We start from the raw sequence: 22,823 nt of genomic DNA, 5'->3' as shown, positions 1-22,823 counted from the left end.
TGGCACCTAACTAGTTAACTTTTAGTACTGCCGACAGACCCCTCCCCTCTACAATCCCCCTGCCCTCTCTTGTTCAGTTTTTTTTAGGTGCCCAGGAGTTGGGCAGTGTTTTTTAGTACTTAGAGTAATTTTAAAAAAATGTATTTCTTTTATTTGATTTTTATTTTTTATACAGGTGGCAGCGCTGGAGTGTGTTCTACTATAGAGAACACACTCACAGCTGGGCAGCGCAGGCATTCCCCTGTCAGATGAGAGCCAGCGGCTCTCACTGGCAGGGACTGGAGAGGAAGAAGATGGGTGCCTGATTGAGGAGTGACAAGCGGTCTCAGGGACCGCTGTCACTCCTCCAGCCTCCCCGGATACTGAAGACGCTGGCGGCCATATTGGATTCAGTCAGTCGGCGCTACGGAGAGAGGAGGAAGGGGGCTATACCAAGATTCCCCCCTCATACATAGGAGGGGGGCGTCGGGTATCTTTCGCTGCGGGGACCTCTGTCCTAGAGGTCTCCACTACTCTGCCACGCTTCAAGCAAGTTTCTTTTTTTTTGAAGAAGGATAGCTGCAGAGACAGCAATTACTGAAGGGGGGGAGCTAAAGCATAGAGTTCCCCCCTCCTTCCAGAGAGAGAGATGGTCTTTCCCAGTCTTCTGGCGCCAAGAGAAGCCCGGGAAGAGTGAACAGAGCTGAGGGAGCAGGCACAGGACACTGCTGTTGGACTTCTCCCCTTTGTGGCCTATGGGCTAAGTATCAGCTTTATTTAAACACATAAATTGTTTTTCTGTGTAATAACTGGGCTAGTAAGGTTTACACTATAGTCTCCTACTTGCCTAAATATTTTATGGTGTTTAACTATTACAAGTACAACTTTTATGATAAGATCAGTTGATTACTTGTTATTCACTCTGTTCTCTCCATACATTACTCTCTCTCTCTCTCTCTTTTTACTCAGCTAGATTAATAATTTAGTCTGTGTGCTTGGTGTGCCTTCTTTTATAAGAATGACAGATAAGGGAAAGGGCCCTATAGCTAAATATTTCACATGTTCAAAATGTCATGTAAAATTACCTTGTGGGCAAAAGGGCCCTTTGGCGCTCTGCTCTGCCTGCGAAGCAGGGGCTCCCACTGCGCAAACCCAGCAGATATCAGCCCCACTGACGGAGGAACCGGCCTGGGTGGCCTCCCTGACACAGTCTGTTTCCGCGCTAGCACAGATGGTTTTTAAATCTAACCAATTGCTATCTACTGTGGCTACTTCGGTGGCTAATAATACTAGTACTCAGTTGGGCCTCCCTGTTACCACAGGTTCTATTGGAACGTCTTTACCAGGACCTTCCTCTTCGCTTACAGACCAAGCCCCTGTTCCCACAGAACCGGCATGGTCTACAGCTTTTATTAGGGGTTTGAATAAGCTTAACCAGTTGCTTGATTCCCCAAACATCCCGCCTACTAAAAGAAAGAGGCCTAGATCTGATAATCCCCTTATGATCCTTTCAGATTCTGAGGAGTGTTCTGAGGATGAGGGGGCAGATTTTTCCGATCCTGACCAGGTTCAATCTTTGGAACAGGATGAAAATTCCAAAAGCCAATTTATTAATGATTTTGTTTTAGTGGTTAGGCAGGCGTTGGACCTCCCAGAACCGGAGGATCCTACCCCTAGAGACAGAAGTCTCTTTAAGAAGGCCAAAAGGAAAGCTAGCCGTTTCCCCCCTTCTGTAGAACTTAAAGACATTGCAGAAGGAGCATGGAAACAACCTGAAAAAAGGTTCTCTGTTCCCAGAAGGTTCTCTTCCCTGTATCCCTTGCAGGAGGAAGATGTTGTTCGCTGGGAGAGTATTCCCAAAGTGGATGTTCCCATAGCCCGATTGGCAAAACACACCTTACTTCCAGCTCCTGGTTCAGCGTCCCTTCCGGATGCCAATGACCGAAAAGTTGAATCCCAGCTGAAGTCTATTTTCGCGGCTGCAGGTTCTTCCTTTAGACCCACTTTTGCTTCGGCTTGGGTTGCTAGAGCCATGGAAGTATGGGCAGACCAGCTGGCAGAGGCCTTACACGACTCTGATTTACTCCCCCTGGCTTTGTATTTGAAGGAGGCATCGGGGTACCTTTATGAGGCGGCCCAAAACTCTGCGGCCGTCTCCTCTTCTATTCAGGCGGCATCTATTTCAGCTAGAAGGACGCTATGGCTGAAATCTTGGGAAGGAGATGCGGAATCAAAAAAGTCTGTTGAAACCATTCCTTTTTCAGCAGCAGGTTTGTTCGGAATTAGATACCTTGATCTCCCAGGCAACGGGGGGCAAAAGCACTTCCTTGCCGGTATTCCCTAGTAGGAGCCGGAACCCTCGGGTCAGCTCCTTTCGTCAGCCCTTTTGGAGGACCTCCTTGTCTAGAGGACAGTCATTTAGAGGTAAACAGCCCAAAGCTCGAGGCTCCTCTTCTAGGGGGAGATCCTCGTTTTCGGCCAGGCCTCCAAGAACCAGGAGAAGCCTGCGTCCTGACGACCACTCGGTTCTCCTGGAGGGGGCACCAGTGGGGGGTCGTCTGTCTTTGTGTCAGAAACAGTGGGCGGCGTCCTCCCAAGACTCTTGGATTCGGGGCATTATATCAAGGGGGTACAGGATAGATCTGCTGAGCCCCATACCTCATCGTTACTTCGTAACCCCTCTACCCCGAGATCCAACAAGAAGACAAGCAATACAGGATTGTGTCGCCTCTCTTCTTTCGCAGAGAGTTATCTGCAGGGTCCCAGACTACCAAAAGGGACAGGGGTTTAATTCAAACCTGTTCCTTGTCAAGAAGCTGGACGGCTCCTTCCGACCCATCTTAAACCTAAAGGGCCTCAATGTACACTTAAAGGTCGACAGATTTCGGATGGAATCTCTGAGGTCGGTAAAAAACGGTTTGGAGAAAGATCAATTTATGGCTTCCATAGACATAAAAGATGTATACCTCCACGTTCCCGTTTGGAGCGACCATCAGTCCCTCCTCAGATTCACAGTGGGATCCTCCCATTATCAGTTTCGGGCCCTCCCCTTCGGCCTCTCCACTGCGCCGAGGGTTTTTACGAAGATCATGTCGGTGATGGCAGCGCGTCTTCACCTTCTTGTTCAGGTCATGCCTTATCTGGACGACCTGCTCATCAAATCCTCCTCAGAGAATTGCTTGCGTTATCACTTGTCCCTCACCTTGGCGGTTCTCAAGGGCCACGGATGACTGATCAACTTAAAAAAATCCCACATGGTTCCGTGTCAACGCATGGTTTTCCTAACCCTCATCATGGACACTAGCCAGCAAAAGGTGTTCCTGCCTGTCGAGAAGATCGCTTCAATTCAAAGCATAACAGCCCAGGTCTTGTCTTCTCCCAGCCCCTCAATCCACTTGTGCATGCGACTGCTGGGAAAGATGGTGGCCTCCTTCGAGACCATTCCTTTTGGTCGAGCTCACTCTCGTTGTTCTCAGTGGGATCTGTTGACAAAATGGTCAGGATCCCACCTACGCTTAGATCTCCAGAGGATCTCTCTATCCCCGAGGTCGAGAGAATCACTCCAGTGGTGGCTGATTCAGGATCACATGACAGTAGGCAGATCCTTCTCTCCATGGTCATGGATCATAGCTACGACAGACGCCAGCCTGAAAGGTTTGGGGGCGGTAATCCTACACCTCCGGCTCCAGGGCCTTTGGTCGGTTCAGGAATCGGCCCTATCTATAAACGTGTTGGAACTGAAGGCTATTCTTTTGGCCCTCAGGGGAGGCCAGACCCTCCTCCAGGGCCACCCTGTCGGGGTTCAGTCCGACAATGCCACGGCTGTGGCATATATCAACAGGCGGGGGAACCAGGAGTGCAGCTGCAATAAAGATTGCAGCTCAGATCTTGATTTGGGCAGAACAATATGTTCCAGCAATATCGGCAGTATTCATTCCAGGAATACACAATTGGGAAGCCAACTATCTAAGTCGCAACCAGATGATGCCGGGGGAATGGTCACTCCATCCGGAAGTCTTTTAGTCTCTGGTTCAGAGGTGGGTTCTTCCGGACATAGACCTCATGGCCTCCAGACACAACAAGAAGGTCCTCAAGTTTTGCGCAAGGGCAAGAGACCCCTTAGCGGTGGCAGTGGACGTCATGACGATGTCATGGGAGTTCAGGATGGGATACCTGTTTCCTCCGATTCCCATGCTTCCTCGCGTTCTCAGACGAGTAAGGCAGGACGGTCTGCCAGTAATTCTAGTAGCTCCCTCATGGCCGCGCCGAGTCTGGTACGCAGACATAATCTCTATGGCGGAAGGACTGGGGTTCCGTCTTCCGTCTCGAGACGACCTTCTTCTGCAGGGTCCCTTCCGTCACCAGAATTTACCTCAGCTCAGTTTAACGGCATGGCTGTTGAAGCCAGCCTCTGGAGGGCTAGAGGTTTTTCCCCCAGCGTGGTGAACACTATGATGCGAGCTAGGAAGCCAGTTTCAGCTCGCATCTATCACCGGATATGGCGAGCCTACATTAGATGGTGTGAAAATAGGACATGCCACTTGTCCTCCTTTCGCCTCCCTCGCTTGTTAGCTTTCCTTCAGGATGGCCTGGAAGCAGGTCTTAGGTTAGGTTCCCTAAAAGTCCAGGTATCGGCACTTTCAGTATTTTTTCACATGAAATTAGCAGATTTGCCAGATATTAGGACTTTTCTCCAGGGAGTCTTGCATATTCAGCCTCCCTATGTTCCGCCTACAGCACCATGGGATCTCAACCTGGTACTGGATATGCTTAAGGGGCCCCCCTTTGAGCCTTTACGTGTGGCAGAATTGAAGTGGTTGGAGACTTCTGGTTACTTTTATGAGGCGGCCCAAAACGCAGCCTCCATCTCCTCCTCTGTTTCCACAACGGCAGTCGCGGCCATTTACCACCGCATCTGGCGTACTTACATTAGATGGTGTGAGGGCCAACCCTGACACACGGCTTCCTTACATTTCTCAAGGGTTCTTGCTTTTCACCAGGATGCCCTGGATGGGTTGCCTTCGTCTGATTTCTTTAAAAGTGCAGGTCTCGGCCCTTTCAGTGTTTTTTTCACCTTCTCCTGGCAGACGTACCGGATGTCAGGACCTCCCTAAAGGGAGTCCTACATATCCTACCTGCATATATTCGCCCACGGCACCCTGGGATTTCAAACTGGTCATAAATAAACGTCAATGACCTCCCTTTGAACCGTTACATACTGTGGAATTATGGTTCTTAACATGGTAGGTTGCGTTTCTACTAGCTCGTAGAGTTTCCGAGTTGGGTGCTTTCTTGTTGCGAACCATATCTTGTTTTTCACGATGATAGGGCGGTTCTCAGAACAGTTCGTAATTTCCTGCCAAAAGTGGTTTCCAGTTTTGATGTTAACCAAGAAATAGCGGTTCCGGTGTTCACAGGGGAGCTACAATCTTCAGGAACAGCCTCTATAGAGTTTCTGGATGTGGTCAGGGCTCTCCGATCTATCGCCATAGGACATCAAAGATTTGCTGCATGGATTCCTTGTTCATTTTATTTGACTGCTCAAAATGAGGATGGCCGCCTCCAAGCAATTGATTGCTTCCGTTAACTATTAAGCAGGCTTATATCAATGCTAACGGACCATTTTTAAAAAGCTCTGTAACCAGCCTATTTTTTGACTAATGGTAAGAATTATTCTTGTTGGAGATGTTTTTAAATAGAATCAAGCCCATGGCTTGAACCCATCAAACCAAAGATAATGATGCACTTCCACTGGTCAGCTGTAGAGAATAGGTTTTATGCTTTAGAAATAACTTATGTTAAAGCATATCTGCATTGTTGAATAATTCTCCATGCATGACTGGTTTAATGTTCAGGTGTACTTTGCCATGAGTAGATACTCTGATTGAATTTTCCAGGGTTCTCTTTGTTTTTGTGTAACATACAAGTTTGTTTTATATAACCAGGTGAATACAATCGTTTGGCTTCAACCTACTTTGTGGCATCTCCCATGATCCCTCTCTGGTTGCCCACTAATTGTGGTGCCACTGGAACCAAGTGTCTTATACAAAACACCGCTTCTGGATCAGAGTGTCATTGGGAAGTGATGTCTTTGTTGTTAGAGATAAGGTGTCAGGTCCAGCTGTGGATATGCTGATAGAAAAATATACAGAAGGAATAAAGAAATATTATCAATGTCGGTTGCTTGAGTGGGTTACAGAGCTCAGAGGTTAATGGTGGTTAGGGAGATAGGGGGGAGTAATAAAAGGGGATGGGGGGTGAAGTAGGTACATGAAACACATTGGAGGGTGGTATTAGAGAGAAAAACAGCAGCTATTAATGGGTAAAAATAACAGAAAAATACAGCCACCAGAATTTAGTTTTGAGGTCTGATGTCAGCAATTTGAACTCTTCAGGCATTATGAAACCAATTAAATTATCACTGCAAATTATAAAAATGTGTGATTTCTTTCTTATTCTGTATGGATAACTCCTGCTATGGAAAAGGTCTTGTTGAGTCCACATTGGATTTACATTCAGGATTTGGGAAGAAGCTGCTTGTGGTTTATGTGACTCGTGTACCTCTGGGTAGGTTAGGGATGTACTGTCAAAGGCATCAGAATATAATGGCAAATACTAAAGAAAGATTAGACTAGGTCTGGACGACCATAAAATGTTTGCAGGTCAGAATAAAATGAGAGTAACTTATTAGTTCTTTATTATTAACTGTTTTGGTATTGATAACTTTTTGCAGGTTGTTCTCCGAGTCTTCTTTCCAGAACGTTACATCTTGCAGGGCTTTTTCCGTGCAACAGAAACAGGTACGTGTGGTTGTTGTTTTTTTTCTTTTTCTTTTCATTCATGCCATATAAATGTTAATTGCAACTTTTTCTCATCTGCAGTTGGCGCTGTGAGAGAATTTGTGTGTAACCACCTGGAAGAACCTGACATCCCATTCTACCTATGTATGCCAGTAATATCTGTGTATCTCTTGTGGTGCACACCATTGCTCATTTATGCCTTCTCAAATACTTAATGGCATGCACCAAATTATCTGCAATGAAAACACTACATCTACTTAACTATTTTTCCTAACCGACTAAACCGTTTCCAATTTGTGTGATTAGTTTGACTTTTTTATTTAGAATCTCATTCTGAAATTCAGTTATATATTCAACATAGAAAAGATATATATAGATATATATATAGAGATATATATATATATATATATATATATATATATATATATATATATATATATATATATATATATATATATATATATATATATATATATATATATATATAATGCATTTGCACGACATGGCCAAAAGTATGTGGACATCTCTTCTAATTAGTGTGCTTTTGGCCTTTTCAGCTAGGTACATAAAATCAAGCATACATTGATACACTCTCCATTCACAAATATTAGCAGTAGACTTGGTCAAATCGCATAGCTTAGTAACTTTCATTGTGGCACTGGCATAAGATGCCACCTTTCCAACAAGTCAGTTTGTCAAATCTCTGACCTGCTAAAGCTGCCTAGATCAACTGTAAGGGCTGTTATTGTGAAGTGGAAACTTCTAGGAGCAACAACAGCTCAGCCACGAAGTGGTAGGCCACTCAAGCTCACAGAACAGGACCACCGAGTGCTGAAGTGCGTAGCATGTAAAGATCATCTGTGCTCGGTTGTAACACTCTACCAAATTCCAAACTACTTCTGGAAGCAATGTTAGCACAAGCACTGTTCGTCGGGAGTTGCACACAAGCCTCAGATCACCATACACAAAGCCAAACGTCAAATGGAATGGTGTAAAGCACTATGTCATTGACTCTGGAACAGTGGAAATGCGTTTTCTGGAGCGACGAGTCACACTTCACCGTCTGACAGGCAAATCAGTGTTTGACTGATGCCAGGAGAACACTTCCTACACAAATGTGTATTGCAAAATGTAAAGTTTGGTGGAGGAGCAATAATGGCCTGGGCCCCTTAATTCCAATGTGGGGAATCTTAATGTTACGGGATACAGTGGCATTCTAGAGAATTGCATGCTTCCAACTTTGTGGCAAGTATTTGGGGAAGGCACTTTCCTGTTTCAGCATGACAAAACTCCCTCACACAAAGCAGGGTCCATCAAAAAATGGCTTCCCAAGGTGTAAAACAACTTGACTGGCCTGCGCAGAGCCCTGACCTAAACCCCAATGAACACTTTTTGAAAGAATTAGAATACAGACTACGGGCAAGGCCTTAACGCCCAACCTCACTAATGCTCTTGTAGCTCAATTGATGTGACAGCTGATGTTGGCCACCTCCATTATCATCTAAACATGAATGATTTGAAATCCCAAGTTGTCTTCTGGTGTGGGGCAGTACCTGCTAGTGAAGATTTGTTACTCTTTCTCATGGTGCATGGTGTCACTCCTTGGTGGAGTGTAAAATGGTTTGGTTATTTCCTCATGGTGAGACCAGTGCTGGTTCCTATCTGTCTTATAACAAATGTTGGGGAATTAAGTACGAACGACAATAGAGTTTAATTTCATGTATTGTAAACTGGGGTGATACTTGAAACTATTGTTTCTAGTGTAACCATACCTAATATTGCTATTACTGGCATTTGCTAGCGTTGCAGTGGCATTACAGTTGCGTTCAGATTTTTAGGTGCATCTTGTGTTTACTTGCATTTACACAATTAACAAACACTTTTTTTTTTTTTTTTTTTTTTTTTTTTTTTTTTTTTAAATCATTAAGCCTTAAACTCACTCTTTATACATAAGGGATTAGAATTGTCCTAATGTCAATTGTTTAATGATGTAAACTGTTGTCTTGTCTCTCTGGCAGTTATCACACCCCCTCGAACTGAGCTGAAGGATGACTCCCAAAGCCTTTTCCAGGTAAATATGTTTATTATAAAGTATTCCTTCACTGTGGTCTTTCAATCTTTTTATATATCATTATGTGAAGCCTGGCCTTTACAAAGGATTTTAGAAGGAACATGAAGCATTGCTAGCTGTTAATCAGGAGAATACATGTGAAACATGTGAATGTCAGTATTGTGGTCATGAGTTCGATTCCCGACCATGGTCTTATCTGTGTGGAGTTTGTATGTTCTCCCCATGTTTGCGTAGGTTTCTCCCTACACTCCAAATAACATACTGGTAGGTTAACTGGCAGCTGAAAAATTAACACGTGTGTTAGGGAATTTAGACTGTAAGCACCAATGGAGCAGGGATTGATGTGAATGACAGATATTATCTGTACAGAATTGGTTGTGCTACATAAATAAATAGTGATGATGATGAATGTATGTGAATGTATGTGAAATCTGGCTAACCATTAGTGAGTAGTGTGAAGTCTATATAACCATTATTGAGGATTGCGCAGGTATAGTCATTAGTGCCGAATGTAAAGATGTCTAAAGTCTGGCTACCAATTAGTGATGAGGGTAAAGGGATGTGAAGTCATTAATAAGGTTTGTTAAGGGATGTGAAGCAGGAATAGCCATTAGTAAAGAGTGTAAAAGGATGTGAAACCAGCTCAACAAATAGTGAGTACTGTAAAGGGATGAAAAGCCTAGATAGCCATTAAAAGTAGTGTAAAAGGATGTGAAGCGAGACTAGCCAATAGTGACTTATGTAAAGCCAACATAACCATTAGTGAGGATTGTAAAGGGATATGGAGCCAGCAAAACTGATGGTGGTCAGTGTTAAGTGATGCAAGCCTTAGGTAGCCATTTAAATTATTGTAAAGATGTGGAGCCAGCATAGCCATAATTTAGATGTGTAAAGGGATGTGAAGCCAGCATAACCAATCGTGAGGAGTGTGATGTGAGGCCTAGATAGCCAATAAAAGTGTAAGGTGATCTTAATCCTGCATAGCCAATAGTAAGAAGTATAAAGAGTCGTGGAGCCTGGATAGCCAATAGCGAAAAGAATTAAGGGATGTGACGCCTAGTTAGCCATTATAAGTAGGAGTGTAATGACATGTAAAGCCTGTATAGTCCTTACTGATGAGTGTAAAGGATGTGGAGCCTAGATAGCCATTAGTGTAGTCCTTAAAAAGGAGATCATTTATCCTCTTAGAAATATGTCTTGTCTGTGTTTCTTAAGGCATATAGGCTTCTCTAAATGTCCCACACAAGTTCTACTGGACACTCTGTGTGTGTGACAAGTTTGTTTTCAGTACCACACAGTTTTACGGGTCTTCCAATCCTCCTTTACTGTAGTAACTTGAGCCCCCTGCTTGTGTGTTCAGCCTGGAGTAGGTTCCTGGGAGGAGAGGGGGCTTTGAGCTCTTGGCAGCTTGTGAAGGGGTCTTTCTTCTCTGTAACGCTCCGGCAGCGGAGCCTCTCCTGCCTCATACTTTCATCTTGCTGGCAGCCCTGTTATTTTTGGCTGGATTTCCATGACTGCTGTTCCTAATAGAGGCGCTTCCACTGAACCTTAAACCACTCAATAAAAGTGTCACCGGAGGAGGGAGGTCCTTCCCCAAGGCTCAGAGGGCAATAAGACGCATCCTGTCCTGATGAAAGTTGTGTATATTGGGGGAAGAGGGTACTTAGATCTGAAGGAGGATGAGGAGACGGCAGCACATTGATATGTATACTGAGGAGAGTTCAATCTTCCTCATGCTGGATGTTTATTTTTATGTGGAAAAGTTATCAGTCTTTTAAAGATGTGTAATGGGAAGCAAAATAGACATAGTTTGTTTTGTCATGTACTATTTCCCTTTTCCCATTAATAAATGCCAGTTATTAAAAAAATAAATCTTGGGGGGGGGGGGGGGGGGCAATTATTAATAATTGACTATCATTTAGGTGCACTGCTGATGTATGTTTGTCCCCAGCAATGAATGGTTGTAGGATATTTTCACAATAGGCGTGCTGACAGCAGCTACAGCCATACCTCATCCGGTTTCCATGAGAGGACCTACCTACTCTATATATTAACATGATGGCAATGGACATACCTTGCTACAGGGGATTATGTAATGGTTGCGTTAAGCCTTTAGTGTCGGCATTGGTAGGATTTTTAGTTTAACAACGTTGGGAATATCCAGGTCTGCAGCGGGAGAGACCTTCTGGACTTCTCAAGTATGGACTTTTTTAGAAACAGATTGGTTTATCAAAATGGGAAAGATTTTCCTTAATATTAACCAATCACTTTTTCAGCAAATACAGGTTAAACCCGTATACACAAGTTTTGTGTATCATCTACAGAGCCTTTCCTAAAATGAAGGACTTCTTATAACTTCAACATTTTTATATTAAAGATATTTGTATCCGCTAGGACCCAGATTTAGTCTGTGAATCTACTTTGCAACATATTATGTTTTACAGTACCATTATCTACATTATATTTAATGTATTTACAATTTTGTATAAATGAATTCCCACAAATCAGTATAATGGTACCCACACCTGTTACTGTCTTCAATTATTTAATTGATGATAACATCAATTACCTTCCAATGTCACCACACACTGTACACATTTTTTTACGATGTTAGCAGAATAATTAGGAGTGTACCACACAGAGTTTGCTTGTACTGTTTGTGCTAAAAAATAGTGTAGAAATGTGCGATTACACCACACATGATACAAGGTGATTGTATTTCAAGGAAATTTTTCCAGAATTCTATGTAATCTGATTGTATCTGTCAGATAAAATTGGATTGTGTGACACCCACAAAAATGTCTCAATATAACAAATTGTACAATTGGATTGTACAGTTGTGTAAATTATTGAGGAATTTGGTCTACAATAATATTAAAATATGTTTAATAATGAAATTGTTAGTTGGTAGCACACAATAGGTTCACATGTCTTAGTTTGGTTAATATGTACCACTTCTCACCTATTGCTTGCCTGATTGTATGACATCCACATGTGACATATTCATTACAGCCCATAATCTACTCAAAGACACTGAATATTGCTCACCCTACACTATGGCCCCAGTTCTGTCTACGAAGGATGGCTGTTCTCATGCTTCAATTATTTCCTGCACTTCTTTCTCCCAATGTGTCCCTCACTGGTGTACATATGTGTGTCCTGTAACACAGACACAGGATGTTGTTGCCAAATAGTAGTAGTTTTAATAATCAAAATGCTTTGGGTTTTGTTTAGGTCGCACTCGGATTCCCCAGCCGCAGACCTAGTAATTATAGTGTAGTTGTTCTGGGTGCCTGGGACTTGGTGCTCTGGTTCCTCTCCGTTGTTCACTAGTGGTTCCTTCCTGTCTGCAGCTTTTGATCTGCGCTCTGTGAAGACATCGGTCAACCCTTTAACGTCATTTCAAAGCTTGCTTGTCCCTTCAGATCCTTGTATGTGTCTCTAAATGTTTGCGTTCTGGATTTTGCCAGTCATCCCCACTCACCCTTTGAAGTGCTCATATTCTCATTGATCTTCCAACATCAAACTAAACAGACCTGTGGAACTTTAATCAGCTCCCATCCTGGGATGGAAGGAATGCTTCACATGCCACCAGCTTTCGCTCCTCGTGGACACTTGATTGTTATGTTGTTCTGATACATCAGAGTTGTTTATGTCTGAAGAAACAAACATATATTTGCTGACAGATCTGCAGATTACCGCCTCTCTGTTCTTTACTGTTCTCCCTCCTTCATCTCTGAATCACTTTCTTTTTCTCTCTGCTTTACTATTTATCTTTTATTAGGTTTTTTTTTTTCTGTATGACTTTATTCTTTGTGTATCTCTGGCTCCGTGTCGCTCTGCTCTGTTGTCTTTGTGTTTCTCTTGCTGGGTGTATGTGCGGCCCGTTCCTCCCTGCAATGAATTCTCCCTGACCCTCAGGGCCTTATTCCTCATGAGGCTTTGAAGTGTTTGCCCAGAGATTGACTGACAAGGAAGTTTTAGTGGCGGCACCAGGGGGAACGGACAAAAAAGGGACTTGCTTTGAACTAAAGATCTTTCAGTTGGGAGATGCTGGCTTTAGTTATCTCCTTCACTATGTTAATTATTCACCACGATAATTGGGGGGGAAGAGTAAAGAGAGAGAGGAGGTTATTAAAAAATTCCAGCACTAACACGCTACACAAACCTCATTTTCCAGCCTCCAGAGTGCATAAAAGAAATGTTGTGTTTAAAGGGGGCTAGTGTTTCCAGGGGGAGCGAGGGGCCCTTTCCAAGCTGTCCTTTTCTAAATAGTGAAATCCCTACAGATGAAACATCAAAGTGTTGGCGAGTGTTCTCTTTCTGAGTTTTGACCATGTCTGGTACTCTGTAATTAAAGTTTACGGAAAGCTGTCTTTGTTTTCCGATGGCATGCAACCTTACACAATACAGATTGAAGAGGAAATGTTAAAAAAGCCCCATACTGTGTCCCGTCGCTGTCCTGCTTCATGTTCAGCTCCCATCTGACCTGATAACACAGGCAACACTCCTGGATGGAGCCTGCACCGTTACGCCACATCACTTGTGACACACATAATCCGCACATGCTTTGAATTAAAAGAGAAGTATACCCCTTATTACTCCCTTATTTTATTGTAAAAGAAAATGACATTTTTATACGTTACACTTTTTTGTTTCGTGCTTCCAAATCATCGGCCCAGTGGCTGCCACTAAAGCAGCCTCCTTATAATTTGGTTGTGAGGGTGACTGTGAAGTTTGTATGTTCGCCTTGTGTTTGCGTGGGGTTCCCTCAGTTTCCTCCGACACTCCAAAATTAGACTAATAGGTTAATTGGCTGCTATTAAATTTACCTTAGTGTCTGTCTGTGTGTGTCTGTTAGGGAATTTAGACTGTATGCTCCAGTGGTGCAGGGACTGATGTGAGTGAGTTCTCTGTATAGTGCTGCGGAATTAGTGGCGCTATATAAAATAGCTGATGATGATGACGACTGTGTGTGACAGCTCCTAGCTATCTCTGTAATTAGTTTTTTTCAGTTCTCTGCACATTGATGGTGTCCATAAAGCAAAGAACTCTACTGCAGCAGATAGAGAGGCTCAATTTCCCTTCCTCCTACTTATTTCAGACTAAAGATTTATCTGTGCAGGACAATAGAAAATTACTGTTTTCACCAAATGCTCAAACTTTTCACTGTTTCTTTTGGTGGGTGGAACCTGAATTCATTCTGTGCTAACACACCTCTATGTGCACATTTCACTATGCTGCTCGGCTGTGCAAGGCAGGTTTTATATGATAAAGATCATATAGCGCAGAAGGTATATAATCCTTACAATTCCTATATAAAATGTGTTCTTTTTGATACTTAAAGGGGAACTAATCTTTCATTGGATGTCTGAATTGTAATGTATGCTCTGAAAATCATTTGAGTTGCTCACTAGATGTAGCCATACTTGTGTGAAAAGTCTATCTCGCATCCAAAGTACAGCAAAGATTTTGACTTTTTGTCTGGTTACGCCAAACACATTAAGATGTATTGGAAAGGGTAGCCACAACATTGTCTTGTCTCTGGGATAGACAGTTCAGCCTATTTTGTGAGGGAATTATCTTGGTAGCATCCAGTTAGAAAGGCCTGAGACATTTAAACCAGCATACATTACATAGGTAACACTTCAAAGGCCTTAATTACATAGAAATTTATTTTTGTTTAGTTCCGCTGTGAAGTGAAAATGGCATGTAACTGCCTCGTATTTGTCTTCCCTCACTTTCACTTTACCTCAGCAAGGATCTCAGAGTAACATCGTGTACCCTGCTACAAAAGTGTTATACAAGTGGCGCAGTATAGTCTATGAGGCTGCTCACTGACAGGTCTACAGTTTATTTTTGATTTCTGTGACTCCTCTTCCTTTGTTGAAATATGCACTAATAATACTGCAATGTAAACTCTTTATCTATATACTTACCTCTCTACAGTGATGTCTCTTACCTACCGCCAATATTACAGTATTTAGGTTTTGCAGCTTGGTTAATATAAAAGTTGTCTTGGAGTTTGGAGTCACTCATTTGTACAGGTTACACTTCTCGGTCAAGAAAGAGTTGCAGGTGACACTTCACAGGGGCTACCAATCTGTTTCATTTTCCAGACAGCCATTAAAAGATGATGGTAGGCATATCCACATTGATGAGGCCTAGATTATTGAGCTTTAAATCAGCTGGATAATTATAGAAAGTTTGCGGGCAACAATGGTACCATTCAGAACCTGTTAATAAGACATAAGTCTTCCTGATAAACAATTAGATGCTTCAGTGATCATATCTGAATTAAAAAGCAAACTGCACTATAGATAAGTTCTTCTGAAAGATCTAGGAAAGCCCTGTTGAAGAGATATAAATGTAGTTTATGGCAGAGTGAAACATATGCACACTTACAGCTGCTGATAAACAACTAATTTGAGATGTACTGGTGTGCAGGGCTGCATTTTTTTATGCTGCAGTATTATGCTTCTTCATTTTTTTGGGTGACATCCTTCTATAATAAATTCTGCATATAATATATGAATTTTAATTGTGTATTCACGAAGTATAAATGTATGTCTTATATATGCTGCTCTTGTGTGCCATCTCACCTCCAGGCTCAGCTTTTCCCAGCTGCTGTTCTTCATTTTGGCTCATCGGTACACAGAGGTAATTCATGTTCCTTATGTTGTCACCTGCCTAAACATTGTAGTGATTTGTGGCTGTCTGATAAATGTATGAAATGTGTTTTATATGTGCAGCAATGAGCAGACACTTTTTGCTGCATGTACATATAATTAGTTTAATTAAGAGATGTGAACGACATCAAGTTGTCTGTCTAGCCTATAATGATGTCTACGAGTCGCAGAATGTTAATTAGGCTTTCAGTCTAGGGCAGTGCCTCTATCTATAACCACTTTAATGAATGCATTCTTGATTTAGTGAAGCTCTTGTAAAAATGCATAGTTGACATAAAACATTGAAAAAGATCAACCTTGTTATTTAAAAAAGCTATGTTACATAGTTACATTTTTGCATGATTGGTATCGCCCCCTTTGTAATTCTCTATTATGGGGGTAGGTGAAACTAATACTTATTGGGACTCAATTCATGTGATCTTACCACAATGTGCTATTTAGGAGGAGATATCACAGGAAAGGAAGGGAGTATAAAATATAATGTTACATAGATACAAAAAATATATTCGTGAGCTGTTTAATCAATTTCATACAGTGACTTTTAGAGTTTAGACGTTGTGATGACAAATGAAGTAGAAATGGGGCTAGATATTGCTTTATTGAAAAACAATCCGTATACCATGCCAAGTGACTTAGTTTGCTTTGCAACAACCTCTGCCTGTTTACAACATACAAGGTATGGTAAGATTGCCTCTGCCCTTTTCTGTGTATCCTTCCACAAGATCTTGCTGTCATAGTTCTGACTTTTTTTTTTGTTTTGTTTGAGGATAATGGGAGATGCAGCTTAGCTGCAAGTGGATATAGATAGTAAATGTAGAGTCTTGGTAGGAACCAAAAGTGTGAGCTTTAATTTGTCTCGTTTTAGAAATTGGTCATGTAATAATGTTCCATTCAGAAACACAAAGGCAGTTAAGGGTGCGTTTATACATGCACTTGAAAATATGCTTTTCATGCGCTTAATATGTGGAGCAGTTACATATCTTCACTAAACGGTGAACACACTGGCAAAATTGTAATCTGATCATAGTTTTATGTAAAACTTACATGTCCAAACTAAAAAAATACTGCTCAACAGAGATCAGTCAGTAACGATCACTTGTGTGTTCTTCTTAATTCAATGACATAGAATTCACTCATCTCTGTGAATGAAACAGTTGTGAGTTTCTGACTGCTGTACATAAAACACCTCTTCTACCGTCTTCTAACCCCCGGCCATAGAAAGATGTCAGAGCCACTTTTTTTATATGTGGTATTAATATTCTTTTGCCATAACATGATGCCCTCTTAGCTTTGTTGGACATCTCAATGAAGGCTCCCACAGTTTTGTGAAGTGTTAATTTCTCAGGTTTAATTGTCAACAATTGCTTTCTTTAATCCAGTGGTCCAAATTCTGCTAAAATAATCATTCCACATTAGAGACTTTCAGTGGAGAAACCAGAATACATGATGCTTCTAGGTTTAATAGTACAGGACATTTGACGGTTTAGCAAAATCACGATTATATTCTACTAATTTCTCCATTATTTATTAATATGAGCAGAAAGTGCTATGTTGCCCTTTCTGCTGAGCTAAAATAAACTGTTAACTATTATGTGCAGGAAACCATGCCCCAAATTCTGTTTCTATTCTTAAGGCAGTGTAGTGCCCTGGAATGTGCCAGCAGTGACCAATAATTTGTCACCAGTAGTAGTAATGCCAAATAAAACATCAGCAGTAACAATAATACCGAGTAATATACCAGCAGTAGTAGTAGTAGTAGTAGTAGTAGTAGTAGTAGTAGTATCCAATAAAATGTCATTGCTTTTGATAGGGAGCAGAGGGTGCTGGCCTGCGTCCTTGGACTCACTGTTATATTTACCTGTTCCTCAAACATTTACAATCTATAAAAGTCTCTAATCCTAGTCATTGAAACATAAAGACGGTTGGTTGATTAATTATATAATTATATCTCTATGTTTATAAACACTTTGTATGTTTGTGTTCATTGTAATTAATGTGCTTATTGTCATTGTCAATCTCATAAATAAAAATGTTAAAAAAAAATAAATGTCATTGCTAGCACAATACTGCCCACTCCAACTAACAGTAATGACGAGTAGTAAGTTGCCACTCTAATTACAATGCTCAATTATATGGCAATAGTTGTAGTGCCCAGTAGTATGCCAGCAGTATCAAGTAAACAGTGTATAAAACCACTAGTAGTATGCTCAATAATATGGGAATTAGTTCTCACCTCATTACTGATGTTCCTATCTCCATCATGTCCCAATCCTGACCCTGATCTTATTGATACTAATGCTGTCCCAGGGGCACTTATTGATGTAATTTGTCGTGAGGATTGCTTAGATGGTTTCTAATTGGTCACAATACGTGTCCAATTAGAAGCTGTCTGCAAAGTGACATGGACACCAAGCTCTGGAGTAGCTCTCTCGTCCATCCACCTTCCACCCTTCTTCATTTGGCAGATGGACTCTGAGGAGAACAAATAAATGCATTTTAAACAAAGAAACCCAGATTTGACTGATACATCCTGGCTGTAAGATCTTAGGCTGCAGGGTGAGTACAGGAGGGATGTGTACAACTTGTGGACTGCCAGTTTGGCACCAGTGGCTGAAGGTATACCCAATGTATAACACAGTGAAGGCAGCCATTTTGTATGTTGGACCAATATTCATGCCTCCATTAACATAATAAAGTGACTTATGTGTCAGTGATGTCGCTGACACATAATTTTATAGGCTGCATAGTGAATTATATTGAACTTATAGGCTGCACTTGTATAAATGTTAGTTCAGGACAAAAAGAGACAGGTGTAACTTAATGCTTAACATTGTTACTTTACTGAAACTCTTATTTTCAATCCTACAGATCATTTCCTGTGTGAACACCTGCTCAAAGTACCAATGTCTTCTTCCGAAGCTGATCTTCTTATTGCCAGGTACCACAGCTCTAAGTAGAACTAGTGAGGGTTAATGTATGATGGTAATGTCCATCTCTGCTCAGGAATACCCTTCTATCTTGACAGAGCGATGCCACGTGTTCCAGCGGATTATACAGCTCCTGTGATGGAGCACCTTCCAGGCTCCAATTCTGAGGTTATTCAAAGAGCACCGCAGAACTATGAAGAGGAATCCGGGATTCCGGATTCTCCTCAGCAAGTTCAAAGGGATCTCGGCAAAGTACCTAAGTGGCTGAAACTACCAGGTAATAAGCGGAACAACCCCCCCCACCCCCAACCATTGCACATCTAAGCCACAATCGAGCTGCATGTGGTGTAAATATATGGGATTAAATGTCACGTCTGGGATGATTTGTACTGGATGCAAGATGTTTCTGGTGACTATAATTTGTTTTTCCTCAGGAAAGAAATGAGGGAGTTCGTCTTGTGAGTAGTGTGCCTCTGCACTTACACTAAAGAAATCTGAATACCAGTCGTTTTGGCTTTTCCTCTGCTGACCATCTTATGAATTATTAATTGACGATTGGACTTTGCAAACTCTTGTTGTTGAACAAGATGTGACTTTTGTGCTACATCCATTTACACTTCTTGCTTCGGCTGCCCTGAAGTTTGTAAGTACAAGGAAAAATGTTTGTGCATCATCAAATTAATTAAATGAATGTTTTCTTTGCTATGCAGGGTTTATTTTTTATTTCCACAAACCCTTAATCACTGCTAGCATCATGGGAGCTTGTGGCATAAATCTGACTAAAGCACGGGCTGACATTAAAGTTTAGTGTGGAGCCTCTCGTCTATATTGGAGGTAACATTCACTAAGTGGAAAAAATAACGTTTAATGGATGAGCATGTCCTTTTGCAAGTTGTTTTCTAACTGTTTTGAATAATGAGCCAAAATGATGCTTCCAAGGGCACAACACATCACAGCCTTGTGCTAACGATGCAGGAGTCTACTTAAAATGTCTAAACGACTTTGAAGTCAGCTCCTTGGCTCTGATCTCTTTCCACTTCACCATATTGACTTTGCTAATTACTCATCCTCCAACAACAAGGAACCCAGGCTGAAAAGGTCCTTTTTACATAGAGTTTGACTGCACTCCCCGTTTCCTCCACCCCATGCTTTCCTTGGCTGGTGCTTTTCCTGGGTTGAAATTGTCCTTTGTTGGCACAGCTTCCTCGGTGAGGTTGCGTCTGAGCCACACATGAGATGAGGGAGCTGATAAAAGGGACAATCCTTGGCATTTACAACCAGCAGGGAATAAAATGCACTCAGTGTTCCTCATACTCTCTTTGCATCACCTTGATCTACAACTGCACAATTTTCCTTCCTCTAATCACATAGAGCTGCTTAGAAAACAGGCTTGCGTCTATAGTGGCACTCCCCTAGACTTTGTGTTTATGTGCTTAATAATAGGCTGTTAATTGCAACTACGCTGACACCCCTGTACTTGTGGAAAGTTAATTAAGGTCCTGCACCTTTCTATTGGTGACAGCCCCTGCTCCCCTCCCTGCAAACATGGCTTAGTATCAATTGACTAAGCATCAAAGCAACACCTGTCTTTGTCTCTGGTCAGAGAATGTTTTCCTTCATGCCTAATGACTTCCAAATGCTTTAAGCAGAGGGGGTGGGGTAACTGGGAAGTTAAAGAGGGGCTATGGTGTTAACAGTCGGAAAGAGATGGCTGAGTATTTAGAGAAGGATTGAGTTTAAAGAGAACTGAGGGGATGTCTTAGACCAGGGGAAAACATTTTGGGAGGCTTGCTGGACACAGAGGAGTCACACTGTCTGAAGAGCTCAGTCTGTTTTCGGAAGTGTTTCTCAAGACGCTCATGAAAACTTTTTCTTCTTTTTCCCAATTTACTCCATAAAATTCTTTGAAGGGAGGCCAAAATTGCAAATGATGAGCAGCATATTCTAGGAGATGAGATAAGCAATTTGTGGTCGGACTGCACATTCATCAGCAGAGAATTAATACATGGGGTTAGATTGTGGGGTTGTGTGCTCATGCTGAAAGTGTGATCCATGGCTACAGCCCTCCCTATACCATTAACCTCTATGGACATGGCCTGACGGGCAGTGAGAATACACGTGATCACATCTGCTATTAGCCATTTTCAGTCATTTTGAACTGTCAACTGAACCCATTAAACTTTTTAAACTGAAGGATACATGGTCTTCACATTATTTTATTTGTGTTATTACACCTCCCACCCATCAATGTCTCATACATGTAAAAGAGCAGCGACACGCAGCAGTAAGGCCACGTCCGTCTCATACGAAGGACTTTTCAGGCAGAGTGGGCACTCTTCTGTGTTCCTTACTGGTGGAGGAAGCTGGCAGCAGGGGCTGGAAGAAGTGGCCCACTTTTACTTGCATATTAAACGCACATATTTCAGGGAGATCAGGTGGTGTACAAAAAGATACATTTTCTAAAAAGTAATCGAGCCACATAAACATTACTTCAAATCTTTAGAAAGCCATGAGCTACTTTTTTCTTTACTTACAAATGTACATGTTGTTGCTTCTAATCTACTTACCTACCTTTTAAATCTGTACTAGGGGGGAGGAGGGGTGGTCACTTTATAAAAGAGGTGCCAGTTTTATACAGCCCAGGAACAAAGGTGGGTATGTTGGTTTTATTATTTAATTTTCACTTAACCATAACAGATGTGCATTAAAAAGGGAGGGGGGGGGGGGACTGTAATCAGTTACTGACTGCATGTGATATATACACATTATTGCACAGGTGAAAGTGTCACACAAGATGCATGATGATGTCTCATCGTGCTGCGGAGAAAGGGAGGTGCCTTTTTAGTGTTAGATTTCATTTTTTACATAGTTGTTTAAACATTTTTTTTTTCTTACTTTTGGCATGGTCCATATAGTGAGGTGGAAGTCTGATCTCCCCCTACACACTTTTTATTAGATCTAGGATATTAGCTTACAAGTTGCTATTAGATCCAAGATGTAAATCTAAATCCAATAGTGCTAGTAGCAGGGTTTATAAGATTCAGATCTCCCCTAGACTGCCATAGGATCACCACTGGATGCAAAAGTGCCTCTGATGAAACCGCCACCTAGGGGTGGAGAAACGCGATAGGTGACTTCATACACCTGGAAGTAGCGCTACCAACACTGATTTCTATTCCTGTGGAGGGTTAAGACGGAAACTACATATGCTGTTCCTGTTTTTACAGCTAAAAGATAAGTGAATATTTGCTTTGTATGTGCACATATTATCCTGGAAAACTAATCTATTGGTACATTATACAACCATCAGGAGAGACATTAGTCCACATAATACAAACTATTACTGGAAGTGGATATCTTACATCTTTTTTAAAAGAATTGAACAGCTATTTGTTCCTGTTTCACACAGTATATCCAGGATCTCTACATCAGTATTGCATTATTAGATTTTTGGTAGCCCTATTCCAGATCTGCAGTTCTTTTTTGCAGTGTGCATTACAAGTAATTTTTCATCTGCATATTATTATGTTTTATTGTTATATATTTATCCTATGCTATATCTGATGAATTTTATGTTATATCTGTTATACTTATTTTACCTTTGGTTTTAAAATTATTTTGATGTGATTTTACTATACTAATAATTAAAGGCATCTGGCATACCAGCGCTCCATTCAACATTTCTTTTCATTTGTATAGTGACATTTCAGTAGAATATCCTTTGGCAGCAGCTAGTTTGTCAGAGAGAGAGATATGTATATATAGCACTATTTCCAGAGAGCGCTTTTTCTATTTTTATCTATCTTAGCACTTTTATATTGTTATTACTCCTAAGACAAATCTGCAGTTCCATGAAGTAGAGCAACAGGGAAAGTACTGGACATTCTAGAAGCATAATATGTACTGTAGATGTAAATATACAAGCTATATAACTAGGGGTGTAAAGAACATGCAGGATGCAATATACAAAGACGCACAGGTTGACAAAGTGGAAGCAGACAAGAAGAAAGCAGGAACCTGCTTGTGAGAGCTTACAACCTAGATGTAAGGGGGCAAGGGCGAGAAAACAATGGGTGACAAGGAGTGAGAATGTTGCCGGTGGTGGACCCTCCAATGTTCAAATAGGCCACACATTACCCTTAATTTCAAGGCTAAAATAACAGCTTGGGCAAATCAAATTCCACCACATACACCCCTCCCCCACTTTTACAGCTGGAGAGCACACTGCACTCCCTCATCTGGTATGATTCATGACATCCCTGGATTGTGCAGAGGCGGTCACGTGGCACTAGAGTGACCTGCTCCTGTTCAGTCTAATTCTCTACATTATAAGAAGGGGCTGCAGGTGAAGGCTGGG

At 41.7% G+C, this 22,823-nt stretch overlaps 1 protein-coding gene across 1 annotated transcript in view; it reads left to right on the top strand.

Annotated features, from left to right (window-relative positions):
- ASPSCR1 (ASPSCR1 tether for SLC2A4, UBX domain containing) overlaps window positions 1-20,659 on the top strand; it is a 40,934-nt gene extending 20,275 nt beyond the window's left edge. Inside the window, exons 10-16 of the mRNA XM_075216792.1 lie at window positions 6,713-6,779; window positions 6,861-6,923; window positions 8,798-8,850; window positions 15,459-15,510; window positions 18,408-18,477; window positions 18,565-18,743; window positions 18,901-20,659. Coding sequence (XP_075072893.1) covers window positions 6,713-6,779; window positions 6,861-6,923; window positions 8,798-8,850; window positions 15,459-15,510; window positions 18,408-18,477; window positions 18,565-18,743; window positions 18,901-18,911 — 495 coding nt within the window. The 3' untranslated portion in view covers window positions 18,912-20,659. The remainder of the gene's footprint in view (window positions 1-6,712; window positions 6,780-6,860; window positions 6,924-8,797; window positions 8,851-15,458; window positions 15,511-18,407; window positions 18,478-18,564; window positions 18,744-18,900) is intronic.
- Window positions 20,660-22,823: the final 2,164 nt, after the last annotated feature.

This window comes from Mixophyes fleayi, chromosome 6 (assembly GCF_038048845.1).
Source record: "Mixophyes fleayi isolate aMixFle1 chromosome 6, aMixFle1.hap1, whole genome shotgun sequence".
Lineage (NCBI taxonomy): Eukaryota > Metazoa > Chordata > Amphibia > Anura > Limnodynastidae > Mixophyes > Mixophyes fleayi.
Note: the sequence above shows the minus strand (reverse complement) of the source record. Positions and strands in the feature narration are given on the sequence as shown.